At 46.9% G+C, this 18,192-nt stretch overlaps 1 protein-coding gene and 1 long non-coding RNA gene across 3 annotated transcripts in view; one reads left to right on the top strand and one right to left on the bottom strand.

Annotated features, from left to right (window-relative positions):
* The window catches only part of LOC310678534, a 241,139-nt gene extending 239,999 nt beyond the window's left edge, over nucleotides 1–1,140 (top strand). Inside the window, exon 3 of the long non-coding RNA XR_014511823.1 lies at nucleotides 1,004–1,140. This is a non-coding gene — a long non-coding RNA (uncharacterized lncRNA). The remainder of the gene's footprint in view (nucleotides 1–1,003) is intronic.
* GOLIM4 (golgi integral membrane protein 4) overlaps nucleotides 1–18,192 on the bottom strand; it is a 58,589-nt gene that overhangs the window by 17,310 nt on the left and 23,087 nt on the right. The window contains exons 2-9 of one of the 2 annotated variants that reach the window (XM_083442118.1): nucleotides 14,265–14,339; nucleotides 12,250–12,299; nucleotides 11,310–11,363; nucleotides 10,091–10,241; nucleotides 9,795–9,877; nucleotides 8,736–8,819; nucleotides 4,520–4,687; nucleotides 1,009–1,368 (exon numbers count right to left, since the gene is read on the bottom strand). In XM_083442118.1, coding sequence (XP_083298244.1) covers nucleotides 1,009–1,368; nucleotides 4,520–4,687; nucleotides 8,736–8,819; nucleotides 9,795–9,877; nucleotides 10,091–10,241; nucleotides 11,310–11,363; nucleotides 12,250–12,299; nucleotides 14,265–14,339 — 1,025 coding nt within the window. The remainder of the gene's footprint in view (nucleotides 1–1,008; nucleotides 1,369–4,519; nucleotides 4,688–8,735; nucleotides 8,820–9,794; nucleotides 9,878–10,090; nucleotides 10,242–11,309; nucleotides 11,364–12,249; nucleotides 12,300–14,264; nucleotides 14,340–18,192) is intronic. The other variant, XM_083442119.1, reaches the window with a different exon arrangement.

The raw sequence follows: 18,192 nt of genomic DNA, 5'->3' as shown, positions 1-18,192 counted from the left end.
ATCTGCAGCCTAGGCAGCCCTGCAGGAGGTCCCGCAGGGATGTCTAGGCTGCGGATAGCAGCCTGCTTCCCGGAGTGTCGGGCGCCCTGAAAGCAGAGTGCCCGGCGCTTCGGGAACACATCCGCAGCCTAGGCAGCCCTGCGGGAGGTCCCCGCAGGGCTCCCCACGCTGCGGATAGCAGCCTGCCACCTGGCGCGAGGGGCGCCCTGAAGCAGAGCGCCCCTTGCGCCGGGCAGACATCCGCAGCGTCGGGAGCCCTCCAGGAGTTCCCTGCAGGGCTCCCCACGCTGCGGATAGCAGCCTGCAGCCTGGCGGGCGGGGCGCCCTGAAGCAGAGCGCCCCTCGCACCGGGCATACATCTGCAGCATGGGGAACACTGTAGGAGGTCCCAGCAGCGCTCCCCACACTGTGGATAGCAGCCTGCCGCCTGGCGCGAGGGGCACCCTGAAGCAGAGCGCCCCTTGCGCCAGGCGGACATCCGCAGCGTCGGGAGCCCTCCAGGAGTTCCCCGCAGGGCTCCGCACGCTGCGGATAGCAGCCTGCCGCCCAGCGGGCGGAGCGCCCTTAAGCAGAGCGCCCCTCGCGCCGGGCAGACATCGGCCAGCCCCACAAGCTCGGGGGACAGCAGGAAGGCGCATCGCCGCCATCCCGCTGTTCCTCGACCTGGTTAGGTTTCCCCGACCTGCTTTTTGGGGGGAAAATAAAGGAAAACTTTTTTTCCTTTATTTCCCCCCAAAAAAACTAGGTGCGTCCTATGGGACGGAGCGTCCTATGGGACGAAAAATACGGTAGCTATAAATTGTTTCAAGCCCCCTGTCTCTCTCTCCCTGCTGCTTAAATTGCAATTCCAAACTGACTTACTGGGCAATGAGTCCCGATAGATTTAATGGGGCTTATTTCCTAGCTGGTGTGTTGAACAGCGCAACCCCGCTGAACACAGAGGGGTGCTATTACTATGCAAAGCATGACAGTGCTCTTATTTATGTGTCTATTTCACCAACAGCTCACCTCCGAATGATGGTGTTCGCCCAGGGTGTTGGCTTCTTCCTCGTCAGCCTGCCCTTTCTCCTTCCATCCATGCCCCAAGTTGCCTTGGTCAAGATCCTCTGTCAAGCGTTCAGGCTGCCCAGCTTGCTCCATCTCTTCCTCCTCGAGTTCCTTCTTGTGCTCCTCTGCAACCTGTTCCACACGTTGCTCCTCGTCTTCTCCCGCCTCTTGCTTCTGCTGAATATTGAGCTCCCGTGGCGGGTGACCTTCATTGGCTTTTCTTTCAGGATGAAACGGCTCGGCTCTGCCTTCTCTCCCTTCCAAGTGGATTCCTCTGTTGGCTTCTTCTCCCCCCAGTGGCTGATCACCATTTAGCGTAATCTGCAACAGTGCAGAATATTAAACTTCAAATGGCCCATTTCAAAGACTCTGCTGCTGATTTATTTTATTTTATTTTTTAATATAGAGAGACTTCTAGCCCGTCCCTCTAAGTGCTTATGAACCACTCAGGGCAGCTTGCAACAATTAAAAAGAAAATGCAACGTCATGAAACACAACTAAAATACGTTCAACACACAATAAAGCAAGATATGAAAGCGTACAACAAAGGCAAGGAGCACAGAGGAAACATGAGCTCTAAAGAGGATACTTAGCAGTGTAGAAGAAGAAGAGTTTGGATTTGATATCCCGCTTTATCACTACCCGAAGGAGTCTCAAAGCGGCAAACAATCTCCTTCCCCTTCCTGCCCCACAACAAACACTCTGTGAGGTGAGTGGGGCTGAGAGACTTCAGAGAAGTGTGACTAGCCCAAGGTCACCCAGCAGCTGCATGTGGAGGAGCGGGGAAGTGAACCCGGTTCACCAGATTACGAGACTACCGCTCTTAACCACTACACCACACTGGCGTAGAATAAAATCACAGAATCATAGAGTTGGAAGGGACCCTGAGGGTCATCCAGCCCAACCCCCTGCAATGCAGGAATCTCAACCACAGCATCTTTATTTCTTAAACGTGACAGGCTAAGAATGGGGGATTTGTGGCATGGGCCATGGCTTCTTGCCTGCCTGGTTTGCTTCCCCAAACCATGTGGCTGATCACTGGTGGTATAAATGCCAGACTGCACAGACCTAAATGTTCAGCAAAGCAGTTCCCCTCTCCTTAGAAGTGTGGGCATATATCCAAGGGAAAAGTTCGCGCAACAGGCCAGCCTGTCGGCTGCCAAACGCTCAGAGAAGTCAAATCTTTCCTATCACCCCACCATCGCCCATGAGCACAACATATTCCAGCGGAGGCAGCTCACACATCCAGTTGTGAATCGGAGCTGAGAGTCTTCAAGGGGATGGGACATCAGTTGGCAGGCACCCAGGTGTGAAATCAGCCCTAAGAAAAAAGGATCTTATTTTGATTTCGGAAATGCTCCAATTAGAGTTCAGCTGCCTGCGCAAATCCTTCATGTTTGAACTGCCTGCAGTTTCTGCTTCATATCAAGTCACCCTGCAATGGCAACGTTTATGGAACCTGTGTCTCCCAACATGTATCGCCAAGAGCTCGGGTTGATGCTTAGTGTGTTGTTTTTATATAAATAGATCAGAGACGGCCCGTCATTGTACTTGACTCTTTCTTTGTTTCATTATTTTTTAATGAGAATAATAACCGGATTTACCCTTTTTACATAAAAAAGTGCCGCTTACAAACAAGATGACACCAGGGGGTTTAAGCTGCTTTCTTTTGCTCAAACTATAATGATGTGACATTTGGAAAGAGCAAAGATCTTCCATGCTTTATTAAGCGCAAGGATTCACAAAGGAGCCATCGCTCAACACACGTATGTGGCTATCCATATGTGAAGCCAGCAAAGGACACAAACATTTGCTTGCAGGCTAATCTTAAGGGAGACAAGCCTTTGCCTACAATGAACACAGAATGGACGTGAATTGCCAGGTGAAGCAGATCTGCTACACTACCTTCCCGGCAAGTGGGTCATTGTTGCTTACCAAAAGAAGGGAGAGTTGATGGGAGGTTAGTGTGGTGCAAACCCTGCTGCCTTGCCCCTCCCAGTAAGCAAATTTGATGAGGGGGCGCTCATCAAATCTGCAGATGACACCAACCTGGGAGGGGGAGCTAATGCCACTGAAAACAGAATCAGGATTCAAGACGACCTTAACAGAATGGAGAACTGGGCCAAAGCTAATAAAATGCCTTTCAGTAGGGACAAATGTAAGGTTCTACGCATAGGAAGAGCCGGCTGCACAAATATAAGGTGGGGGACACCTGGCTTGCCAGTAGTCCACGTGAAAAGAGATCTAGGGGTCTTAGTAGATCACAAGCTTAACACGAGTCAATAGTTAATGCTGCTCTAGGGTGCATCAACAGAGGTCTAGTGTCCCAGTCAAGGGAAGCCAAAAAGTGCTGGGTGAAGTGGCTGCAGCAGCCAAAACCATCTTCATTTTCCCAGAATGCCACTGGGCCCAGCAGCACTGAACATCATGAAGACTGCAGCAGCTACAGCTGCAGTGATTCTCTACCCCGTGTGGGTCAGAGAGATGGTATTGTTGGCCATCTTCCAATGCGCCCCCTTGTGGGCCCCCCCGTCACCTTGAGTCTTTCGGGGATCCCTTGAGATCAAAAGTTCAGGATACCGAGACCATAAATAAATTAAGCATTCAAATCCCAGAAAGTCAGCTTCTGTGAGTCTGCTATGAACAGTTTAAACATATGAAACTAACAAATCTCACCCTCCCCTCTTGTTTGCAAATGCCATCTATCTAACCAATAAGATGCTTTTGCAACGTTAGATACAAATTTTGCTCAGCAACAGCCAATGGTACCACACAGGCTAAATTAGATCTATTGCCACCATTACTAAAAATGGAAATAGCAAAAAGGGCAATGTGGGAGCTGCTCCAGAGTTTTAGCCAGCCAGTCATGCCTTCTCCCCAATAATCTATTCCATTTCTCTTCTTCATCCCATCTTCCAATTGCTTGACATTCCCATTTTGGTGTAGGAATCTCCGGAAGCCAACAAATGGCCAAATCTGCAGCCCATCACTTTGAACAGTCACAGCAAACCATGGTTTCTCAACTAAAGCATCCTTAACTGTGGTTTAGTGTGATGCCTGAATTGAGTTTTTGTCTGTCCTTCTCAATTTCTCCCCTCCTGCTTGTAACGTGTAATACTGACCTTCCTTGATAGGTTATTGTAATAATTGCTGAGATAATACAGTGGTACCTCGGGTTACAGACGCTTCAGGTTACAGACTCCGCTAACCCAAAAATAGTACCTCGGGTTAAGAACTTTGCTTCAGGATGAGAACAGAAATCGTGCAGCGGCGTTGCGGCAGGTCCCATTAGCTAAAGTGGTATCTCAGGTTAAGAACAGTTTTGGGTTAAGAACGAACCTCCAGAACGAATTAAGTTCTTAACCTGAGGTACCACTGTATATGGAACCCTTTCTGAACACTGAAAAGCACACTATATAAATGTTAATCACCGCCATCAAGGAAGATGACTTGGCCAGTCAGCCAATATTACCTCCTTTTGCTCTTCCGCCGTGTCAGGGCCATGTGCTTTGGCGTCCCCTAGAGGGGAAGGCGTTGATGTCACCGGCAGGACATGTTGATGCTCAAAATTTTCTGGCTTCTGGAAGCTAGGCATCTTTTTGAGCGTTTCCTTCAGCTGTCTGTATTCCTCCACCTGGGACTAGAATTCAAATGCAACCATTAGATATCACTGTCAGATGAACCGCTTCTTATTAAAAACTGCAGGGAAGCTGGAGGCTCCGAGGCAAGTTGGGTATTTTAGCTAAACATGCACATCCGATCAAAAACGCCCATGTGCTAAAGCGAGATCTTTTCTATGCGCCAGAGTGCGCCAATTTAATACATTACAGCAGGCATGCAAAGTCTAGCGTAAAATCCCCACAGCCCAGAAACGGGGATTAGTTTTTCATGCCACGCAGAAGAGGAACAGAACTGTCAGAAGTGAATTATTACATTTCCTTTCAACCCGTTTTTGAGGGGGCTGGGGAGGGAAATCGCAAACAGGAGGAAAGTCCCATGAACTGAAAAGATACAACCGAAAGAGAACGACCGAATGAGTGTGTGTGATGAACAATCACAAGCATCTCTTCAAACGCTTGCAAGAAAACTGGCTTCCCGTTCTTAATGGAATTGTCCAACATATGATGGAAATGAATTTATCCAGAACAAAGGTGTAGTGTTATTTCATGGGTGGTTCACTAAAACAAAATACGCGGTGGACCAACACACTTTCCACATCGAGGCAGCATCACATGGCTGAAAGGCAAGATCCTATCCTTTCCAGCCTAAAAGTGATTTGGGGTGTTTGCTGCTGAAGCTTGCCACACATGGCTGCCCCATTCATAATTTTCTTCCCCATCAAGCAAGGGGAGCGGCACCATGCAGATGGGCCAGCTCTGCCTACGACCTTTGTATGGCATGCCTACACCATCATTTCCCCTATATGCAATGCTCAGGCAGTGAGCGCTGTTCCTAACGTAGCCAAAATAGGACAAGAACACAAGTAGAGCCTGCCGGATGAAACCAATGGCCTGTCTAGTCCAGCATCCTATTCTCACAGTGACCAACTGGATGCCACGCACAAGAAGGCTTGGAGGAACCGCAGAGTTTGCAAAAGGAGCATACACACACACACACTCAACAAGACCCGAGCACACTCATGTTCACAGAAAGCCAACCAACTGTAGGGACAGGAAAACAGAAAATGGGGGCCAGGGGGTTTCAAGCTGGAGGCTGGAGACAGTCAACAGTTTCAGAAGAGTTCAGCAGGTTAGTTTCTAGGCGAGAATGCAAGTTCTTTTCTTTGATCTCATGGCTGCCTTTAGAAAAATGGAACCTACACAAAAAAGCCTATGAACATAAAGGATTTTGGGGTAGGGGGTTATGTCATAGAGAGCACAGTCTCCATCACACTGCTGGTTTCATCTCCAAAAAAGGACACCATACACATCCAAAGTGTTGTTCATTTTCCAGCGGAGCAACTCCATCCCTGTCAACAATAAGTTTGAAACACACTGGAAGCTCTCCCTCTCCCTCGGTGTGTACATCCAGCACACACAACCCACCAAGTGGTGTTTGTAAACTCATCACGGTGCAACTCAAACCAATAACCTGGAGCATCCCCCAAACCCCAGCAGGGTTGCACCCGCAATGCCAAACAACAATGCTGAGGGCGCTCTCCAAAAGGTATACGGGTGCCCAATCAAAGGACCTCTTTAATATCTGCTCTGCCTTATGATGAAACAGTTTCTCCCACTCAACCGGCGCAGAATCAGAAAAACCACCTTTCACCAATGTCAGATCCATGGATCTACCCAGCGCTTTTCCAGGATCTTGGACAGAGGTCTCTCTCCCACCCTTTGCATTACCTTTTCCTTTTAAAAACTGGAGACAAATGGGATGGAACCTGGGACTTTGCATGTAAAGTCTGCAGTCTACCACTGAGCTATAGATCTGGTGCTGCCTTGGAGTAAGTTTACACTGCAAGAAGCCCCTTGGCAAACAACTGTCTCAAGTTCTTTGAGCTCCTAAAAAACAGTAAGGTTTTCTTCCCCTGATTAAGCGTCCTGCCAATTCCCACACACACACACACACACACACGCTTTATCCTATGCAACTCAAAGCTCATCATCCATCCCTTGGGTAACTTTAAGGTTGTTTTGCTTCAATACACTTTGTGTGGGGCTGCCCTTGAAGACAGTCTGGAAACTGCAGCTAGTTTAGAGTGCCAGTGCCTAGGCTGCTAAAACATAGGTGCCAGGCAAAAAAGGACGTTCCTTTACCATTAACGCAAGCACTTTTAAAATAAAAAAATTAAAACAGACTGATGTTCCTGTCTATATGAGTTGCTGTTAGTACCTGAGTTTATTTTAAACATGCTGTATTGGTTTGTACACATTGTTTTTTTATTATTATCACCACCATGAAATTGTACTCCCCCCACAGTTGCTACTTTTGCTAGCCTCTCTGGGAAAAACCTCGATGCTGAAGGGGGATATTAAATGATGCAAAGCCCTAGCCAAGCCACTAGCCTCACCAGGTGGTGCGGGCCAAGTTGCAATCTCTTGATTTCACTTCTCCTGCAGGGCTGCTCAAGGATAAAATGAGATAACCCTGAAGCTCCTTGGAGGGTGAAGGACACACGTCACGAGGAAATTAAAAACAGTATAGCCCAGCACTCGGAACACCATATGGAACCACGACAAATCACCTAGCCAATCACCTCCAGGGTTTTAGGCAGGGGTTCTTCCCAGCCTTACCTGGAGTTCCCAGGGACTGGGACCTTCTGCACGCCAAGTATGTGTCCCAGCACTGAGCTACAGCCCTTCCCCTTTGTTGTGCCACAGGTCTCCCATAGAAGCTTTGCTAGGTGCTTACAAGACTCTGTCTGCAGAGAAAAGGGCTGTAGCTGAGTGCACTCGAACCCTGGTGAGGGCTCATCATCGAGCCTGCCTAGTGGCAGTGAAGGCAGAGCGGAAAAGAAGGCTTCCTTTGCTGCCTCCATTGCACCCTCATTGTGCCATCTGGCAGAGCTTTTCCAGGTAGCGCAGGGCCTTTTACAGTCTAGCCCACAGGAGATGGCAGAACCGACAGTAGCTCGCTGTGACCTGCTTGCAAAGCATTTTGAGGATAAAATCACATGCATCTGCGAGGACCTTTACTCTGCTCCTATTAAGGGTAGAAGGCTCCTATTAAAGGTAGAAGACCCCTGGACGGTTAAGTCCAGTCAAAGGCAACTATGGGGTTGTGGCGCTCATCTCGCTTTCAGGTCAAGGGAGTCGGTGTTTGTCTGCAGACAGCTTTCCAGGTCATGTGACCAGCAGGACTAAGCCACTTCTGGCACAACGGAACACTGTGACGGAAACCAGAGTGCACGGAAACACTGTTTACCTCCCTGCCACAACGGTACCTATTTATCTACTTACACTGGTGTGCTTTCAAACTGCTAGGTTGGCAGGAGCTGGGGCAGAGCAACGGGAGCTCACCCTGTCATTGGGATTCAAACCACCAACATTCTGATTGGGAACCCCAAGCGGGTCACTGTAGACACAATACCGAGCCAGAGAGACCAGTGGTCTGACTCTGCTTCCTATGTTGCAAGTCCTTAGCACAAATTTGCATGAGCTAATTTATATGCACAGGTGCTGGCTTAGGTCTCTGAGCAAACTGAGATGGAAGGTGGCTGGGGTCTTGCCAGAATTGTACTCTGCAGAATATTCAGCAGCCCTGCAAACAAAGTCACTTTTTAAAAAGGGGGGGTGGGAAGGTGTATATGATCCGGGGGGGGGGGTGGACCAGTGCGAAAGCTCCAGGGGCTCAGGACCCCCAAGGCACACCCTTACGGCCCCGCTGTATGGAAGCCGTAGCTTGTAGCCTCCTGGACAGGAAAGAAAGATGTGGTTTTTATCCATATATGCATGCATTCACTCGAGCCCATAATGGAGCTGTCAAGAAACAAAAACAATTTACTACGCTATAATTTTGGCAGAGCAGAAATCCTTCGAAGCATGCATTTCTTACCCCGAGAGGGCAGCTGGTTGTTAACCGGAGATCCCCACCCCCCACCAAAGGCTTGCATGCATAAAAGTTGTGGTCAGCAGAAATAAAAAAAGAGGGAAGAAATGTTAGGAAGGTTTTTTTAAATAGACGAAAACAAAAACACCATTCATTAAGAGCAGAGTGGATGCAAAGCCATTTTCTTGGCTGACCTGCGCAGCTTCTAGCGCACTCTTGTGTTCTTCCAGCGTCACTACAAGCTGGTCATGTTGAGAGATTAAACTCTTATGCTGCAGCTACACAAAAGAAAACGCCACCATCAAGGTTGATCCCAAATGCACTTCATCAGACACCAAGAAATAATCTTAGGATTGCCAGCAGTTTAATTGATTCAGCCCCTGCCTTTCATATAATTATTTTTTGTGTGTGTTTACATCTTACCAACACTTCAGTAAAGTTGCCTTTTTGTGCAGAAATAACTATGGTTTTTGCCTCTTGTGCTGCCCCTGTGTTTTGGCTTTGGACTGTGACCCGCCCCCCCCCCCCTTTTATAGCCCCTGTGAATGGATTTGGGACTGCTGAATTTGGTTTCATCTAAAGCAGGACACTATGTAAATCTGCCATTATTGTTCCCGAGACAGAGAAAGAGGTGTTTGGAAACCATTTTGAATCAAGATGGCGGACTGAGCCCTTCTGAACTGCCTTGGTTTTAACCAAACATGGCAGGAAACCAGCAAATTCATTACCCATTTATAAACCTCAGGTTTCTTTTGGTTTCTTAGAATTCCCGAGCAACACTGAGTACTTCTTCCTTGGTCTGCTACCTATTTTGGAAAGTTGTTTGCCGGTTTGCTGTGCATTTCAACACCACTTAAGCTACCACAAACAAATTTTACGTGGTGGTTTCTGAGATCAAGGAGCAAGGTTTTGTGCGTGCTTGGATTCAAAATGGACAGCGTTTTGGATCAATTTAGTAGGCTGAATCTTTCAAAACTGCAGTAATTTCAACCACTGGTTTCAAAATTGCACTGATTCTTGGGTTTCTTAGAATTCCCAGGCAATACCGGGTTCGAGGCTGCTAGTAAATAATTAAAAAGTAATATCAGCACGTTTGTGCGCACATTTAAGAAAAACACACCCATCGCATATTTCCTTCCATTAAACAAGAAAAGATCTATTTGCAACCATCATCTTATTTTCCCAGTTGCGAACAAGGAGATTTTTCTCTCTCCCTGCCCCCGACTCTTGCCTTGGGAGGCCCAAGTTCTTACCTTCACATCTTGTAGCTGAGTATGAATATCTTGGTGGGCTTTCCTCAGCTGCCTGTTCTCTTCTCGCAGATTATACATGGATTCTATTAAAAATTCAGCGCAAACAAGAATTGATCCGACAGATTTATACATAGCAGAGAGAGACACAGAGCATCCTAATTATTCACGAATTTAAATATTTGCAGTCAAGTCCTAATGGAAGCTGCGTTAATGCCAACACGGGTGGCAATTCCAGGGAATGGCCCGGCCCCTCTTCCCCCTCCCCAAAATTTAAATCAAGTAACACAATGCTGTACCTTTCAGCTTGGAGAGCTCCTGCTCCTTCTCTTGCTGTAACTCCATATATTTTTCCTTATGATCATTGACCACTCTGTTGAAGTCATCTCCCTGCCTCCTGTGCTCCTCTTCCAGGTCTGCGTGCTGCTTCCTCAGTTCTTCATGCTGGCTCTGCAAAAAGGAGAGGGGGCAGACAAGACACATCACAAGGAATTACTGTATTTTTCGCTCTATAAGACGCACCAGACCACAAGACGCACCTAGTTTTTGGAGGAGGAAAACAAGAAAAAAATATTCTGAATCTCAGAAGCCAGAACAGCAAGAGGGATCGCTGTGCAGTGAAAGCAGCAATCCCTCTTGCTGTTCTGGCTTCTGGGATAGCTGCGCAGCCTGCATTTGCTCCATAAGACGCACACACATTTCCCCTTACTTTTTAGGAGGGGAAAAGTGAGTCTTATAGAGCAAAAAATACGGTATTTATCTGACCAGCTGACAATTTATGTATTTGGGCGTTCAGGGCAACCCCATCCCAAGATGAGAGCATGTTTTAACATAGGCCTGTGGAATTTCAATACTGCCATGGAGTCGGTCTGGTTAAGATGAAAAACATGAGTAGCATTAACCTTGGGTTAGTGTTGGTGGGAGTGTTAACAATGCCTTGATTTGGACATAACGCTGAACCATGGTTTACCCTTCCCTCTCCACAGGTTCATCCTTTTCAAGCTCCACAGTAAACCATGGTTAGTTTCAAACAGGAAGTGGATCTTTCCAATGTCCTCCTTGCAACCATACCATGAAGTAGAGGGGAAGGAGTAGCGTAATTGGCATAGCACTAAATTATTATTTCTGCATTACGTGCAAACCAGATCAGTGATTCAATTTGAATCTTGCCAATGTTGTAAAGTCCTCTGATGGGTCTGTTACCACCTCAGATTGTAGGTGAGGCAGATCGCTGCTTCAGAGTGTTCCCCAAGTCAAACACTTCTCGGTGTTTAGAACAACAGAAGATTAAGGCAGCTGTTGGGGGGGAACATGCTCCAAAACAGTTTAAAATTTTGCACACAATCACCGGGAAGCAAACATTCTGCAACCAAGGCCTTCTCGTGACACCCAGAAGGTCTATTGGTGTCGGAGACATCAATTTCCCAAAAATGCCAACTAGGACTAGAAGCGAAATGTTGTCATCTTTTTCTAACTCCCCTGTTAAGACAGGATGCTTAAGAAGATGCATGTATCTACCTTCAACATCTGGTGTTGCACATTCAGGGCTCCATATCTGCTATTGGAATCTTGCTGCAAAACAAAAAGAGTAATATATAGTTAGCTGACATACTCAGCAGCTTCCTGCATAGCTATAGTACCTCTCTGTAAATTATAATACCAGGGAACTCTGAACTTGCCCATGGATCTACTTATAGGGCTGTCCACGTATCAGGCATGCAGGGCACAGGACATCTTCTAAAGTTGCAGATTTCCCACAAACAACAGGCCAACTTTAACCCCCCCCCCCCAAGATGGAGGCAGAACACAGAAGAATAGAGGAAGTTTATAGGTCCTTTTACTTCACAAGACTGTACTGACTGATAGTAGCTCTTCAGAGTTTCATGCCCAGCCCAACTTAGTGATGGCAGCGATTGAACTCAAGACTTTCTGCAGAAAAAGCAGGTCCTCCGCCATTGAGCTACAAAGGTGTCAAACTCTGGACTGGAAGCAGTAGCAAAGCCTCAGCAATTTTATTAGACATCCCGACATCACTCTCCACCTTCAGAACATGCAAGTTGCACTTCCCCTTTGTCTCCATGTCTGTAGGAAGGGAATCAAAAGCTCCCACTGTTTAACTTCAAGCATCCAAAAATCGCCCCCTCCAAATTAAATTGGTCGGGGGGGGGGGAATAACTTTTTCTGAACCAAGATACAGACCCAGCAAATCTACCAGGGGAAACCTCAGTAACCATTGGATAGCCTTATCCTTTGTGAATTTGTTTGATAAGACTCCTTAAGCCTCGTAGGACAAGTCAAACTCCAAGTAATCTTACTTCCTGTGAATTATAATTATGTATGTTTTCCTTTTTCTTCATATCTTGGAACAGGTTAAATGTTAAGAGCATTCATAACTCTATTATCAGTTCTGCTTATGCAATAAGCAGAAACGTCTTGTTCATTACTTCTGCACACTTACCCTTCCTTTATTTAATGTTTCTTGTGCTTCTAATTTATAAACAAGAAAGTCTAAAAAACAAAAAGGAAGAGAAAATGATGTTAAAAGGCTAAAGTCTATTTATATTTATAAGCTCCATCTATACAGCTATCAGGGCGGGATACGATGTGTTTAAACATTTAAAAGGCATACAATAAATCAACTGCAAAAACAATAAAACACATCCAAGAGACAAAGCCCAAACATCTCTGCATACAGGTGGTATCAGTCTAATCTGCTATATCCTTAATTAGGAAGATGACTTGCTAATTGGAAAGATGGCCTAAACAGGCTGAACAATGAAACCATCTTGCTGTTTTGAGGAAGAAACCTTCTGCATCTCTCCCTCAGACAAAAGAAATGCAGAAAATCTCTTTAACAATACAGAAAGGTGAATTCATTGTTCATCTCCATTTAGGTCATCTGTGATCAAGAAAGACAAGTTCAAGAGTCCCTCTGGCTATCTCAGTCCAATGAAGGCATTGTTCGTTAATCATAAGGTAAAGGTAAAGGTACCCCTGCCCGTACGGGCCAGTCTTGCCAGACTCTAGGGTTGTGCGCCCATCTCACTTAAGAGGCCGGGGGCCAGCGCTGTCCGCAGACACTTCCGGGTCACGTGGCCAGCGTGACAAGCTGCATCTGGCAAGCCAGCGCAGCACACGGAAACGCCGTTTACCTTCCCGCTAGTAAGCGGTCCCTATTTATCTACTTGCACCCAGGGGTGCTTTCGAACTGCTAGGTTGGCAGGCTCTGGGACCGAGCAACGGGAGCGCACCCCGCCGCGGGGATTCGAACCGCCGACCTGACGATCGGCAAGCCCTAGGCGCTGAGGTTTTACCCACAGCGCCACCCGCGTCCCTCGTTAATCATAGCATTGCATTATTTTAGTCAGTATAATGATGTCCCATTCAGAGTAGCCCCACTAAAATTAACAGACGTTGCTAACTTAGGGCCATTAATGTCAATGGGTCTTCTCGTGAGCTGAATACAACCTATTGCTACGGTCTCTGCTGAGGCTGTTGGTCTATACATTCAGCTACTAGGAGAGTCTTCTTCAGGCATTTGTTGTGCACACGTAAAGAGGCAAGTGAGAGCGCCTGGGACAAACCAAGTCTCCACAATTATGCTACATGCATAGACACAAGCAACACATAATCCATGTTAGTGGGAGGGTTTACTTGTCCTTAGGGTTTCCAATATGGTGATAGGAACCCCGATCAACCACAGACCCCAAGTGGGCGGAGCCAATCACCTGTCAATCGCCTGACATCATGGGATGCCAGGCATGTGCCGTGACATCAGGGATTTCCCATCACACACAGAAATATTAAAGCCACAGCTGCAAAGAAAGAACTGGGAGGGCAAATCAGGCTTGGGAAGGTGGGCATGGACTTATCCAAAACAGCCTCACAGGCCAAATCCAGAGACCTGGGGGGCCTGAAACCCACCACTGGGATAAGGATATACCAGGACTGATTTATTAAGCCTGTGCTACAACTCAGAGATGCAGTGGTATCTCAGAAGTGCCAACATGACCCAGAAAGCCCAGCCCTAGCCGAATGAGCAATGGTTATAATGGGATGCCAGGAGACACTGTTACCTGAATTATGCCATAATCTGCAAAGAGTGTTTGCCTATTGTTCTGAGTACTGGCCAGGAAATATATCCATAGGTATTAACTGTAGAAATATAAATGTGTTTTTGAGTGCAAGAATCAAAACTTTATTTTGGGGAAACACTCATATAGTCAGATGGAGTTTTGTTGCTGTTGTCCTTATCCACTAGATGGCAGTAAAAACTCATTAAGAAACTCCAGAGATTTGATCGCTCCGAAGCAAAATAGCCAATTCTGATTTTCAAAAATGTTTGGCAAAGCGTAACCTATTTTAAAGGAGTCTTGAAAACCGCGATGGCCCTGAATGCAACACAGTGTTCCTGTAACAACATTTCTCCTGTTTCCTATCCTTTTTCTTTTTGTGAAAAGTAAAATCTTTTACCTTCTTTTGCTTTCTTATGTTCAAGCCTTTCTTTCTGCAAAGATTTCTCTAATCTTGACCGGTGCTCATATACAACTGAAAAAGGAAAAAAATAAATAAACTGGATGTAAATGAGGAGTAGTTCAACAGGTAACAAAATATGTGTGTGTATCAATTTTGAAAACGTAAAAAAATAAATAATAATAAACGGATGTACAAGGAATAGGAGGGAAGGAATCCATAACAAAATCAGCAAAAGAAAGTTCTCAGGAACTATCAGTGAAGTTGCACAAACCATGCAATTTGTGCATCGACAATGTGGCCTTTGGGAAATTACAGGTTGCATGCATCCATGTAGCCAAAAGCTTCCCACCTTTACAACCTGATAGCATTACAAGAACAAACCATCTGTGTTAACCATTTGAATGAACTTCCTTTCTTTAGCTTTCTGGTGCATTCTGAACTCACACAATTGGGCCCAAGGGTCATCTAGTCCAACCCCCTGCAACGCGGGGAATCTCAGCTAAAGCATCCATGACAGATGGCCACCCAACCTCTGTTTAAAAGCCTCCAAGGAAGGAAAGTCCACAACCTCCCGAGGGAGACTGTTCCACTGTCAGAACAGCTCATACCACCAGAAAGTTTTTTCGTATGTCTATTCGGAATCTGCTTTCCCGCAACTTGAAGCCATTGATTCGAGTCCTACCTTCCAGAGCAGGAAAAAACAAGCTGGCCCCATCCTCCATGTGACAGCCCTTCAGATATTTGACAATGGCTATCATATCTCCCCTCAGTCTCCTCTTTCCCAGGCTAAACATACCCAGCTCCTTTGACTGTTCCTCATAAGGCTTGGCTTCTAGACCCTAGAAGGGCCAAAGCTGAGTGGCAGAACATCTGCCTTGCATACAGAAGGTCCCTAGATCATCTCCAGGAGAAAGCCCCAACTGCTGCCAGTCAGTGTAGACAATACCAAGTCTGTCCATTTGTTTCTTCATTAGATTTCTTTCCCATCTTTCCACCAAGAAGCTCAAGGTCACAGCATGAATGACTTTTCCCCTCCTCATTCTATCCTCACAGCAAGCCTGGGAGGCTAAGAGACAGTGAATTGACTCATGGTCACCCAAGGAGCTTCATGACAGAGATTAGATGTGGACCCTGGTCTCCCAGATCCTAGTGGGACACCCTAACCATTACACCACACTGGAGTTCAATGGACAAATGATATGGTATAAGGCAACTTCCTATTTTCAGAAGACAGGATGAGGCCATTAGGGTGCTAAAACCTTTTCGCAATCCTCACATACTTACTGCCTGGTTTCAAAAGACGTAGCTTTTTTAAACTGTCTAAACTGAAAGATGCTGCAATCATTTAAAGATTCCAGATGTGTGTGTTTTAAAAACGCATATAATGGAAGCAGTTTTTCCTCCCCTTCTGCTTATGTACATAGTGCAATGCGGGAGGGAAAAGGGATACGAAGGTCTGGCATTATAAACAGGGGAAAATCAGTTGGCAGCAGTCAATGGCGGCCCAAAGGGATGATAAACCTAATCACACATCAACACACAGTCAATACATGCCAAGTGAACTAGCAATAAATCAAGAAAAGTCAGAATTATCTTCAATCTGATTATGCATTCTTTCCACCCTTTAATTGGAGCATGGGCGAGGGGAGAAAAAGAACACAATGGAATTGAAAATTAAAAGCCTTTTTCTTCTCCCACCTCTCTGCCACAACCCCCCCCCCCCCAGTAGATGTGACTTGATTGCAAATTATCATATTATGTGAATAATTCACTCAGCGATTCTTAAGTAAGGGGGGTGGGGGGAGTCACAGAACACCCCAAGATGTGCTGATTGCCTCCAAGTTAGACAGGTGTACGAAACCCTGGAGAGTCACTGCTGCCAGTCCGTGTGGACAATACTGAGGTGGTTGGAACAATGGTCTGATGCAGCACTAGGCAGCTTCCTAATAGTTTGGATTTGATATCCCGCTTTATCACAACCCTAAGGAGTCTCAAAGCGGCTAACATTCTCCTTTCCCTTCCTCCCCCACAACAAACACTCTGTGAGGTGAGTGGGGCTGAGAGACTTCAGAGACGTGTGACTGGCCCAAGGTCACCCAGCAGCTGCATGTGGAGGAGCGGGGAAGCGAACCCGGTTCACCAGATTACGAGTCCACCACTCTTAACCACTACACCACACTGGCTCTTATCTGCTTGATGTAGGGTAACTCTGTGGTATGAGCAGGTTCAATCCTTGACATCTTCAGAGGGACTGCCCTCTGTCTGAAATGCCAAAATTCCCAGTTCATTTAGACAATACCAAGGTAGATGGACCAATGGTCTGATTCAGTAGACGCTGTGTTCCTTCAACAGCATACGAGCCAACTATCTCAAAGGCCACCTCCTTTCCTACCGGGGTTAAGGATAGCAAAGAAGGCCCTGTTGAGAGGCACCTAGTATTTTCCTTATATAGCTTCCATCGTATGTTGTGGATTCACCTCTTCACTCTGGCCTTTTGACAGTTAAGGGTGGTATCCAATGCAAAAGGACTTCCCCACTCCCCGTGACGGCTGTTCTCTGTCTCCAGTCAAAGACAGTAATGTTTCTGAGTCCCAGTAGCTGGAGACTATGGTGGGGGTTTTTTCTTCTCGTGCTCAGGTCCTGTCTGCAAGTTTCCTTGTGTCCTCTGTAAGAACAGAATGCTGGACTAGATGGGTCATTGGCCTGATCCAGGAAGCTCTTCTTATGTTCTCCCCCTGCAGCTTTCCCCAATCTGTTCTCAAGTGCGGGAAACCTCAAGAACAAGTTTAGGGGGTGCATAGGGGGAGGAGAGAGGGGGTGCTCAGCTGTGAAACTGTCAATCCTTGCACTAACATAATGAGTCACTGCTTTGGATACAACCCTAAGGCATTTGGTTTTACAGGACCCCCAACTTTTGTCGAATCTATATTGTTCTGGCTTGAGCTGCGATGGCTTTACTGCCTTATTTGTTTTTATCACTGCATCTTTCATTGTTGTAACCTGCCCTGTGGTGAAGGACAGCTAAGAAATCTTATAAAAAGGTATAGGGGACACGGGTGGTGCTGTGGTCTAAACCACTGAGTCTCTTGGGCTTGCCGATCGGAAGGTTGGCGGTTCGAATCCCTGTGACAGGGTGAGCTCCTGTTGCTCTGTCCAGCTCCTGCCAACCTAGCAGTTTGAAAGCATGCCAGTGCAAGTAGAGAAATAGGTACCACTGTGGCAGGAAGGCAAACAGTGTTTCCGTGCACTCTGGTTCTGTTGCACCAGAAGCAGTTTTGTCATGCTGGGCACATGACATGGAAAGCTATCTGTGGACAAACGCTGGCTCTCTCAGCCTGAAAAGCAAGATGGGCGCTGCAACCCATAGTCACCATCCACTGGACTTAACCGTCCAGGGGTCCTTTACCTTTACTTACAAATTACTAGGGGATAAAGTGTAAGGGTACTGGTTATGACGGGACGTGGGTGGCGCTGTGGTCTAAACCACTGAGCCTAGCCTTGCCAATCAGAATGTCGGCGATTCGAATCCCAGCAACGGGGTGAGCTCCCGTTGTTCAGTCCCAGCTCCTGCCAACCTAGCAGTTCGAAAGCACGTCAAAGTGCAAGTAGATAAATAGGTACCACTCCAGCGGGAAGGTAAACGGTGTTTCCATGCGCTGCTCTGGTTCGCCAGAAGTGGCTTAGTCATGCTGGCCACATGACCCAGAAGCTGTACGCCAGCTCCCTCGGCCAGTAAAGTGAGATGAGCGCCTCAATCCAGAGTTGTCCACGACTGGACCTAACGGTCAGGGGTCCCTTTACCTTTACTAGTCATGACAGCTGAATGCTACCTTCAGGATCAGAGGAAGCATGACTCTGCGTACAAGTTCCCTGGGGAACAAAAACGGGAGATAGACATTGTCCTCATGCCCTGCTTGTGGGTTTC

Source organism: Podarcis tiliguerta (genome assembly GCF_965153285.1).
Source record: "Podarcis tiliguerta genome assembly, chromosome: 5".
NCBI lineage: Eukaryota > Metazoa > Chordata > Lepidosauria > Squamata > Lacertidae > Podarcis > Podarcis tiliguerta.
The sequence above is the reverse complement of the archived record's forward strand: the minus strand, read 5'-3'. Positions and strand labels throughout refer to the sequence as shown.